The following is an 11,471-nucleotide window of genomic DNA, read 5'->3' on the forward strand; positions in this document are numbered from 1 at the left end:
GTGGTACTTCCTATATGGAACACGGAAGTAGGGGGGCTTGCTCTGTCCAGTTCTTATATACAGTCAATGGGTGTAAAACTAATTAGATTAAAGCTAAAATGTATTTTTTTTAAATGTTTTACAACATATACTTTTATTAAAACATTATATATATATATATATATATATATATATATATATATATATATATATATATATATATATATAGAGAGAGAGAGAGAGAGAGAGAGAGAGAGAGAGAGAGAGAGAGAGAGAGAGTATATATACAGTTTATAGTATATATACAGTTCTTATATACAGTCTATGGTCGTAAAAGACAATTTGAAATGTTTGAAATGTTTTTGTTCTATTTTTTTTCATTCTTTGTTCCTTATTTTTTTATTTCGAATTTTAATATTATTTTACTGTAGTTTATTTATATGATATTATTATAAATATGCCAAAGAATGAATGGAGTCACAAAGACAGAAATACTGGGGAGAACAGGACTGACGTGGATAGTGTTGGTAGTGAAATGTGGAACATTTTCCCTCCAGACCAGCTGGTGGCGCTAATGCACCATGACGCTGTTTGCTAACCGCCAATAAACCACAGAAGAAGAACAGCACGAGGGGCTAGTTAGCTAACTAGCAGCGTTAGCTTGTGTTGAGAGGACGGCGGTGTTTCGTTCGGACGTTCGTGAGGTGTTTGGACAGAAAGGACGATACGTGGTTCGGGTCCGAACTCTCCAACTTTGGTCGTAAATGAGTGAAAAAGCGTTGAATGTAAAGAAGGTGTTTCTGGGATTGGAGCTGAAGATCGGAGCTGCAGCTGGAACATGTCTTCAGAAGCTCAGAGGGAGTCTGTCATCGAGCACCTTTCTGCTGCTGAAGAAACATTCAGAGTCTGTGAAGGAACCATCGTCCAGAATGAGGAGGAGCTCTGTGGTCAGAGCAGACTGCTGGATATCACCGGGAACCCGGAGCTTCAGCTCCACCTTATAGGTATGTTCACTGCAGACAAATACATCCATCAACGTCAGATGTTGATCACAATGAATCTATAGCTTTGCATTTATTACAAAATAAATAAAAAAAGCGAACAAAAAACAACCCTGAAAAGGTATGTCCTGGTCGATGATCCAGGATTAAGTGGAGTTTTCTTCCAGTTCAAGCCAACCACCGGCCTTTCAGTATGGAGGTCATAATTCAAAGTATTATGCATTATTCAACTGACAATTATTAATTAAAAAGATTAAGAAAACCTTTATTTGTCCCACAGTGGGGAAATTGCAATATGCAACAGCGCATGTGCAGAGATAGGTGAGAGGATAAAAAATAAAATAAGATATACATTATAAAGAGCTAAGTCAATGAATATTCAAAGAATAACCAGTAATATATGGCATATTGTCAGTTATTGCACAGTTTAGTGTAGGTAGGTATGTACAGGTATATACAGCTATTGCACAGTCAAGTGGTTCAATAATTAAGGGTAATAAATATTGTTGTTACAGAGTTACAGATATTGCATATGGTGAGTAGAATTGTGATTAGAAAATTCATCAAATTTGCAAATTGAATTGTCAATTGAATAATGCATAATACTTTGAATTATGACCTAAAAAAATTCCATATTTCAGACCCAACTCCTGATAAAACATTTGAGGACGTCTTTGTTTGAACTTTATAATCTCCTCAATGACTCTTCAGACAGCTGTCTGCCTTTAAAACAGCAGTGTTAGATTCTAAAACCCTTGAGAATCAGTCAGAATCCACCTCATCATGTCTGAAATCATAGAAAATCTTTTTTTTTTTGGCAAATTAAACAAAGTTTTAAATAGAAATAAAATCTTTGAAAAGTATCAATTATGTTTTAGGACAAATCAGAACAGTGTCCTTGTGTAAATAGGAAATAGTTCTAGATGTAACCTGTACAGTTTGACCGTCTTATTTTGACAAAGTAAATAGTTATAGTTGCTAGTTACATTGCCCAAAAAGTAAGTTAGAAACTCAGTTAAAAAAAGTTATTAATTACTCTGCAAAGTAACTGCAGTTATAAGTTTTTGTTAAAACACAGCAATAAATGTAATATTTTTCTGAATCCAGGCATAGCAAACAAAAACCTTCAGTGCAATAACTGATTGAACCTCTCTGGAAATGAGTCTTGCACATCCAGTAATACAAGATACAATTAACATTTCTTTACAGTCATCTTCACGATGACGTCAAACAAAATGGCGACAGGGCCGTAAGCGTGGTATGCAACTTTTGGTGAGGGGATTTAGGCCAGGAAACCAAAGAACTGACCGCTGTTTAACACAATTTAACATAAATAATAAAAGGTAACTTTACTAATTTCAACAGAAATGGTACTATATTTATTTAATGAATGTCCTGCTGAACTGTATTTTCATTTCCTCTCTTAGATTGTTCAGAAATCTATATACAAATTTGATAATCCTTCAATATTTGAGGTTTTATTCGAAATATCAACCTTTAATTTGAGCAGATATTATTCTAACTGGTTCTATTTTGGCTGATGTTATTAGTATGTATTTTTGGTGTGATCAGCACAAAAGCTGATAGAAATTCATGTTCGCGACTTTTAATACCTCAGGAAAGACGCAGATCGCTGCATTTGAATAACTTCCCAGGATAAATTTACTTGTTTTATGGGATATTTTGGGAGAAATTGTCAAAACAGGAATGGTTTAGTTCAGCGAAAAAGTGTAGCTAACAAGCCTCGTGTTTTCAGCTTTCAAAATAAGAGTGGGCAAGTTAAAAATAATAATAATAATCTCTGGGTGAATGCATTTTATTTGCAAATAATGTAATAATGCAAATAGTCACTTAAAAATTTTTGTCAACAGTTTCAATTAATTTGATCATGTTTTGCCTTTATTTTCCTGCAGATCAGACACAGTTATGAACAAAAACAAAGAGGAAAATGTTAGAACCAAAGAAATGTTGTAACCTTTGTCCAACCTTAACTGGGTTGTCAGAGAAATAATCCAAGACTCATTTCATCCATAAGAATTTAGGGAATCAGCTGTGTGGCTTCAGTTCTTACTGTAGACAGGATTACTGACATTAGTACTTTGATTTGTGAACGATCTAAGAGGGGAAAACAAATACAACCAGGTGGGACATTTCTAAAATAAATGTTCAAATTTCAATTACAATTGCTTAGGTTGCCTTTTATTATTTACATAAAATTGCTTTAAACAGCGTCCAGCTGTCAGCTTTGGCGTTCTAAACCATCGACACCAAAAATGACACGGCACTAGAAAAACGCATAGTATTTTTACCTCATACCAAAAACTAAGGGTGTGACGGATCATAAAACTCACGGTTCTGATGTCACAATGTGAAAGGGGTGGTCTCATGTTGTTACAAAACTATATCGTGATATAAAAATGTTGTTGTTTTGCTCCAGAATTTTCATTTATTTCAGTCTAAGATTGAGCGTGCTCGGTGTCAGGGCAATTTAAAGTAAAAGTAATAAAAGTAATTTATAAATGGTATTTATTGTCATCTAACTGTTAACTCAAATTCAGACATGCTGAGAAAACAAGGACATTTAATGGAGATGAATCTGCCTCCAAATAATCACATTTTATATTAAGTCATAACGAAATAAAACGCATGAAAACATAATGTTTGGGTTTTTATCATTATATATCATTACTGACATTAAATCTGCAGGAGGCGGAGCATTCACACAAGATTTGACAGGTCGCAGTTTTCAGTGTAACACCGGCTCTGTGATGCTAAATCGCAGTGGATTCAATTCTGCTATTATTTAGAAAACCCAGTTTTTATTCATGTCCTGTGAGTTAATCTTGCGATAGAGCTCCAGATGATGACCCCACACAGGGTCGTCCCCCCTCAAGGCGCTGCCATACTGACAGGAATCTGGCCTGAGGAATTGAATCACCTGACTGCCGCGGTGAAGGAGGTTAGCCATGGTTGATAACTGTTGTGCCTCAGATTGTACAAATGGACATGGAAAAAAAGGTACAATATTTCCCTCTTATTTTAGGGGGTTAGGGACCGGAGGAATCCACGAATACACCCCACCTCCCCGGCTGTGTTACCGGTCCATCCATACTCATCAAAAACACTCTGATCATGCTTTGTAGAACATTTATTAAAGAAAATTGGATTATTGTTGAACATACAGAGTTTTTTTTATTATTATTAATAACAAAAGACTGTACAACAGCCCCGGTGACGGCGTACTTTTTGACGCAAATGAAGAGTGTCACTGTTCCTCACAATCAGGATCGCATGCTTCCTCCTAAATCAAACAAACACTTGCTGAAGATGACAATTATTCTCCCGAATGGGCTATATAGAATTAAGAAAAGAGCATTTTCTGTCAATATGCCCTCTTTGCTAAATATGTTCTTGTTTTTTCTGCATGCTTTGAGTTTACAATTAGATTAGAAGACAATAACGACATGTTCATGTTGTTCACTTTCAGCTTATCCCTTTCGGGGTCGCCACAGCGTAACAGCACCTACTGTTTCACATCAGTGATTTGGCAGAGTTTTTACGACGGATGCCCTTCCTGACACAACCCTGTACGTGAGGGGCACAGGGACCCAGTTAGGCAGCAGCGTCAAGGGTCTTGCCTAAGGACCCAATCTGGGTGGAGATCAGTGGACAACCCAAGGAATCAAACCCAGGGCACCTGCGTGTCAGCCCTTCACCTAGCCCACTGAGCCACCCAGCCGCTGTATTATTGTAATTACATGTTTTAGTAATTATAGATTTTAGTTGGTATTCCAAGAAGGGATTTATTCCATGTTTATTTTGTAGTTCCTGGGGTGTGATAAATCTTCTATCAATAATTAGGTGCTCTAGTAGTGTTACGCCCCCTGCTTGCCAAGATGGGAAGTGTAACATCTTTTTGTTTATTAGGATGTCTGGGTTGTTCCAGATGGGTGTCATTTTACATGGTACGACTGAGGACTTGGACACTTAGAGAAAATCCCACCAGGCTGTTAAGGTGGTACTTATGTTAATACTTTGGAAACTATCATGTTTTTTATTGTTTTGCTGATAAATGGAAAATCTGACAGGTGGATCTTTCCACATAACTCCTGTTCCAGATCCATCCATGAGTTATTTTCTGGATTATTTCTTGACCATTAAAAGATGTACTGTAATCTGTTGGCAATAAAATAATTGTTGAAGTTTGGCAATTCTAAGCCTCCACATCTTTTTGCAGATTTTAAAAGTTTTAAGGCTGATTCTTGCTTGTTTCTTCTTCCATAGAAAGCTAGATATGACTGAGTCTAATGTCTTAAACCGTTTTAAGTGGAGGTTGTGTGGGGATCATTGAGAATAGATAATTAACTTTTTGGCAAAATGTTCATTTTTATTGTGGCTACTTTATAGGGCTGCCACGATTATTCGACTAATCGACTATTAAAATAGTCGACAAATAATTTGGTTGTCGAAGCGTCGTTTTTTATTTGTTTTTTTTTCCCCTTGTTTTGATCTTAAAACTATTGTTCTAATGCCGGATCTGCCTTTGTCTTTGTCACACATGCGGAGTGGTGCTAATCCAGTCAGCGGTGATGTCACAGAAGTTCTCGGTAGGCTCATAACATCACGCTAGCTCGAAAATCTGGGAAGCATAAGGAAAATAAAGAGGAAAAAGTGTCAAATGTAATTTCTTCCAAGACAGAACTGTTTTAAATCTTTAAAAAGGAATTTCATGCTTTTATAAAGTTTTCTGTTGTTGATTCAGATTACCTCATTTGATTTAAATCTTGTTTTAATGCCAGAAACAAATTAAGGAGAAAATCTGCATGATTCATTAAAAGATTAATAAACTATTGTCTTTATTTTAGTTAGAATATAGCTTATTGACCTCAAGTTTAAAGATAATGATGGTTAAGATGAGTGTTTTAGTCGACTAATCGAAAAACATAGTCGGAGATGAGTCGACTATTGAAATAATCGTTTGTGGCAGCCCTACTACTTTGCCCATAAGCGACAGGGGTAGGTTGATCCACCGGGTTAGATCACCCTCAATGCTTTTCAGTAATGGGGTGTAATTTAGCTGCACCAGTTCTGATAGTTTGGGGGAGAAAGGAACACCTAGATATTTAATATTGTCTGATTTGACTGGCATTGAGAGTGTTTGCTTAGTGTTACTGTTTAGTGATATTAAACTGACTTATTCCAATTAATTGAATATTCTGAGATGGAGAATTCATTAATGATTGTTATAGTTTCACTGATTGAGGGGGATTTATGTTAAAAAAAGGTCATCGGGCTGCTGCCAGAGAGCATGGTGGGAGCAGACTGCCAAACTATCCAAAGTGTATCCTGCTTTTCCCAGTCTTTAAAGGCCTCGTGTGGTCAAAATCGTGATTTTTCTTAAACTGCAATAAAACATTAGTATTTATGTTCCAAATGAACCCCCGTATAATTTTGTCACCCGCGGCCCCGTGCACTCTCTTCAAGCGTTCAAAGATAGCGCGGTCGCTCAGATTTTGGGCAGCCAACCGATAAGTAGGTCATAGGTTGTGTGACGTCAGTACAGGAACATCCAGCTAGATCTGCTAGTGTTGTGATGACTTTCTGGGCATGGAATTACTTAACATAATAGAATTTGGACTGCCGTGGATTTGGGGATTCGAACGGGATAATGGTGAATAGGAGTGTGGTATTTGGGTGCAGTAATGTGCCGAAGAAGGGGGTCTCCCTTCATGAATTTCCCGTTTCAATAAAGGAGAGGAGTGCTCTCCGGTCAGGGGGGGGCTTTGAGCCCTCCCCGGCCCTCCGGAAGAGGAACGCGGGGGGTGAACGGGCACCTGGCGGGCGCGCGCTGGACGACCAGGGTAAGGCCGCCGCGCCGCGCTGAGGGAGGTTTGCGGTTCCGAGGCCCCGGGCCGGGCATGGGGGGCGCCGTGAGTTCGCCGGACAGTCGTCCGGCAGCCGAGGCCGCACGAAGGGTTTTTACTCCCTCCCTGGGCCGTCTGGAAAGAGGACCCGCGCGGGGGTTGGTTGCGCGCGGGCGAGGGAGGCCGAGAGGGCGGCGGGGGAGCGAGCCCACCCCGTTTCAATGGTCATGTTGGTGCAGGAAACCGAGGTGATGAGGAGGTGAATGTAGAAGGACATATGGTGGTTGGTTTTCTAAACAGATGGAATGGTGATAGTGAATACATTCTTTGAGAAGAGACAGGAAAACAGGGTGACCTATTAGATCGGAGGTAGAAGCACACAGATGAACTACATCTTGTGTAAATCGAGTTAAAAACTAGATTTTGGTCACCGGAGTTGTGACTTTAAACTTGAAGCATCAAACCACACACAGCAAAATCGTCTTAATGGCTTTTGCTACTAAAACTGCTCTGCTGAATGATTGTATCGCTTTACTTTATTAGATGCTTAAGCTAGCGGTAGCTCACTAAACATCTGCTGTATGGCTCCACAAAACTTTTGTTTGCTGCCTTCAAACGTAAAAATTTCATACAAGCATCTTGAGCAGCTGTGGCCTTGCGGTAGTGCCCGCCCTGAGATTGGAAGGTCGTGGGTTAAAATCCCGGCCGAGTCATAGCAAAGACTAAAAATGGGATCCAGAGCCTCCCTGCTTGACACTCAGCACTAAGGAGTCGGACTGGGGGGTTAAACCACCAAATGGTTTCTGAGCGCGGCTGTGTCTGCAGATCACCACTCCCCCGGGGGATGGGTCAAATGCGGAGAACAAATTTCACACACTTAGGTGCGTGACAAATAGTGGGACTTTAACTTTGACTTGAGTTATCTAATCCGTACCATGACTCTAAAACCTTTACATGATCTGAACTGTGAGTTTTGTGATCTGTTACACCCCTAACGTCGGATACTTGGTTTCATGACGGGCAACATTCTCCAAACACAGGTACAATGCAAGACATGCCAAAAAATATATTTTTTAAATAGACTGTCACAGTGAAATGGAAAAGAATTAGTTTTTTGTTTTGTTTTGTTATTTCTCCATTTATCGCAAGTATAGCATCATACCACCATCACAGTTTCAAACTCAGATATTTCATATCGCAGATTTTTCTCATATCATGCAGACCTAAACAATACAAACATTTTATAGCTAATACTTTCTTGTGTTTGTGTCTCTGCAGTCCTCCCCCAGGATTGGGTGATAGAAGAGGAAGATCTCTGCAACCAGCAGAGGAACTTCAAAGTGGAACAGAATAATCCAGAAACTACACAGACTAAAGAGGAACTGGAGGAACGAGAACTTCTACAGAATATAAATGAGCAGGAAGAACAAGTCCCTCCAAAGATTGAAGAGGAACTGGAGGAACCCAAACCTCCTCAGATTAAAGAGGAGCAGGAGGAACAAGAACCTCCACAGATAAAAGAGGAGCAGGAAGAACAAGAACTTCCACAAATTAAAGAGGAGCAAGAACAGCTCTGCATCAGTCAGGATGAAGAGCAACTTGATCTGAAGCAGGAGACTGAAACCTTGATGGAGATTCCTACTTATGAGGAAAGTGAGAACGGTGAAGCAGATCTAAACAATCAGCAGAGCTTTAATGTAACTGATAGTCAGGATGAAGAATTAAGCCAATATGAAGAATCAACATCAACTACAGAAGAAGAGACAGACCCACAGAACAGAGATCAGAGAAAAAAACGAGACAGAAGTCATGTCCAAAATGTGGACCACTCTCACATGTCAGGAAGTTGTAGCTATTCTGATGTTGGAAAACATTTTGAGAAGGCAACTTTGGGTAAGACATGCAAACAACCCCCGAAAGAAAATAGTCTTTCCTCTGTGAAGTCTGGTAAAGGGACAAGAATTGCACGCAGTACGTCTCTCCACATTAGAGCAGAGTCTGACGAAAGACGTTATGGCTGTCAGGAATGTGATAAAAGTTTTGATAAAAAATCTAAGCTCAGAATTCACATGAGAATCCATACAGGAGAAAAAGCTTTTACTTGTAAAGAATGTGATAGAAGTTTTCGTCAAATATCAAATCTAAGAAAACACATGACAACTCATACAGGTGAGAAGCGTTTTTTATGTAAGGAATGTGATAAAAGTTTTATTCAAACATCTGACCTCAAAAGACACATGATAACTCATACAGGAGAGAAGCCTTTTTTGTGTAAGGAATGTGATAAAAGGTTTGGTCGATTATCTTCTCTCAAAACACACATGAGAACTCATACAGGAGAAAGTCATTTTTCTTGCAAAGAATGTGGTAAAAGTTGTAGTCAAATTTCTGACCTCAAAAGACATATGATAACTCATACAAAAGAGAAGCCTTTTTTGTGTGAGGAATGTGATAAAAGGTTTGGTCGACTATCGTCTTTCAAAAGACACATGAGAACTCATACAGGAGATACTACTTTTTCATGTAAGGTATTTGATGTACGGTTTAGTGAAATATCCACCCCCAAAAGTCACATGGGAACTCATACAGGAGAAAAGCTTTTTTCTTGTAAGAAATGTGAGAAAAGTTTTTGTCATATAACTAACCTCAAAAGACACATGAGAACTCATACGGGAGAGAAGCCCTATTCGTGTAAGGAATGTGATAAACGGTTTAGTGAAATATCTGGCCTCAAATCCCACATGAGAACTCATACAGGAGAGAAGCCTTTTTTGTGCGAGGAGTGTAATAAACGGTTTGGTCAAACATCTGTCCTCAAAAGACACATGAGAACTCATACAGGAGAGAAGCCCTATTCGTGTAAGGAATGTAAAAAACGGTTTAATGAAATATCTGCCCTCAAAAGGCACATGAGAACTCATACAGGAGAGAAGCCCTATTCGTGTAAGGAATGTGATAAACGGTTTGCTCAAGCATCTGTCCTCAAGAGACACATGAGAACCCATACAGGAGAGAAGCCTTTTTTGTGTAAGGAATGTGATAAAAGGTTTGGTCGATTATCTTCTCTCAAAACACACATGACAACTCACACAGGAGAGAAGCCGTTTTCATGTAAGGAATGTGATAAAAATTATAGGCAAATATCTTACCTCAAAACACACATGAGAACTCACACAGGAGAAAGTCATTTTTCTTGCAAAGAATGTGGTAAAAGTTGTAGTCAAATATCTGACCTCAGAAAACACATGATAACTCATACAAAAGAGAAGCCTTTTTTGTGCAAGGAATGTGATAACATGTTTGGTCGATTATCTTCTCTCAAAAGACACATGAGAACTCATACAGGAGTGAAGCCTTTTTCATGTAAAGAATGTGATAAAAATTTTAGTCATAAAGCTAACCTCAAAAAACACATTAGAACTCATACAGGAGAGAAGCCCTATTCCTGTAAGTAATGTGATTAAACGGATTAGTGAAATATCTGGCCTCAAAACACACATGAGAACAAGGAATGTGATAAACGGTTTGGTCAAACATCTATCCTTAAAAGGCACATGAGAACTCATAAAGGAGAGAAGCCCCATTCGTGTAAGGAATGTAATAGAAATTTTACCAGAATCTCAAAACACACGAGAACTCATACAGGAGAAAAGCCTTTCACCAGACAAAAATTGTAATTTAAGAATGAAATAAAAATCTTGCAACTTAAAAAAAGAGGAAAACTCACAGCACAGGACTCGTACAGAAAAAAAGAATAATGGTTTAAATAGGAAGGTTTAAAAACTGTGATTTTGTTTAACAGGTAATTAAAAACAAAGTTTTTCTGTATCAGAATTAGAATTTAAAATGTGAATAACAGGGTTGCTTGCGGGGTCTTAAACCTTCTTAAAAGCTTTGAAGTTGAAAATTTGGGGAAAAGGCCTTAAAAACATTAAACAAGTATATTTTCAATATTTGTTTTTAAAACTGGTGCAGTTTAAATTTTTTTCCGCATGACTTTTCTAGCTTTTTTAAAATTTTTATTTCTTAACTACGATTGTGTAAGTAAAGCGTGTTTATCAACATGCTGGATGCCAACAATCGTACAAGGAGGTAAGTAGCTAGTTATGATCATTGGTTGTGACCAGGCCTAACAGAAAGCTGGAACTGACCGGTACTGTGTACCGGTATAAGATCTGGCAGAGGTACGCACAGCTGTGTCTGGTATTTGCTGTTTTAACTCATACAAAGCAGCTACAGGCTGATGCAGCTAAAACCAGACTGCATTTTCAGTCATTTTCATCAATTTTGTCTCTGGTTTTAATGTCTTATCATCGCTACAAAATGGGATTTACGTCCCCGTCTCTGCTAATTCTGACGTTTCAGTAAACAAACACATTACGCAAGCGTGTCATGGGTTATGTTTGATTTGTTTTACGGGTTTGCTAAAATTATTCAGTCAAGTATACATATTTCTACCCAAGATGGAAGTTGGTTTGTCAGTTAGTTTGCAACGCGACAAAAACTAAATAAATAAAAACAAATACATGATTTGTTTAGTTTCTGAGTACAATTTTGATCTATAGTTCAAACAAACAATGATGCAATGCAGGGGCCCGTTTCAAGAAGCAGGTTTTGTTGGAACTCT

The 11,471-nt window shown here is 38.4% G+C and overlaps 1 protein-coding gene across 1 annotated transcript; it reads left to right on the forward strand.

Moving 5' to 3' along the window:
- Positions 1-309: 309 nt before the first annotated feature.
- LOC112139787 (oocyte zinc finger protein XlCOF6-like) lies at positions 310-10,915 on the forward strand. The gene is made up of 2 exons (XM_024262618.2): positions 310-983; positions 8,123-10,915. The coding sequence occupies exons 1-2, from the start codon at positions 818-820 to the stop codon at positions 10,297-10,299; spliced, it is 2,343 nt and encodes a 780-aa protein (XP_024118386.1). The 5' UTR covers positions 310-817; the 3' UTR covers positions 10,300-10,915.
- The last annotated feature ends 556 nt before the right edge of the window (positions 10,916-11,471 follow it).

This window comes from Oryzias melastigma, unplaced genomic scaffold (assembly GCF_002922805.2).
Source record: "Oryzias melastigma strain HK-1 unplaced genomic scaffold, ASM292280v2 sc00305, whole genome shotgun sequence".
Lineage (NCBI taxonomy): Eukaryota > Metazoa > Chordata > Actinopteri > Beloniformes > Adrianichthyidae > Oryzias > Oryzias melastigma.

Coding starts and splice junctions, on each gene's coding strand:
- LOC112139787 (XM_024262618.2), top strand. CDS start 818: ATGTCTTCAGAAGCTCAGAGGGAGTCTGTCATCGAGCACCTTTCTGCT. Junction 984..8,122: donor GCTTCAGCTCCACCTTATAG/GTATGTTCACTG, acceptor GTGTCTCTGCAG/TCCTCCCCCAGGATTGGGTG.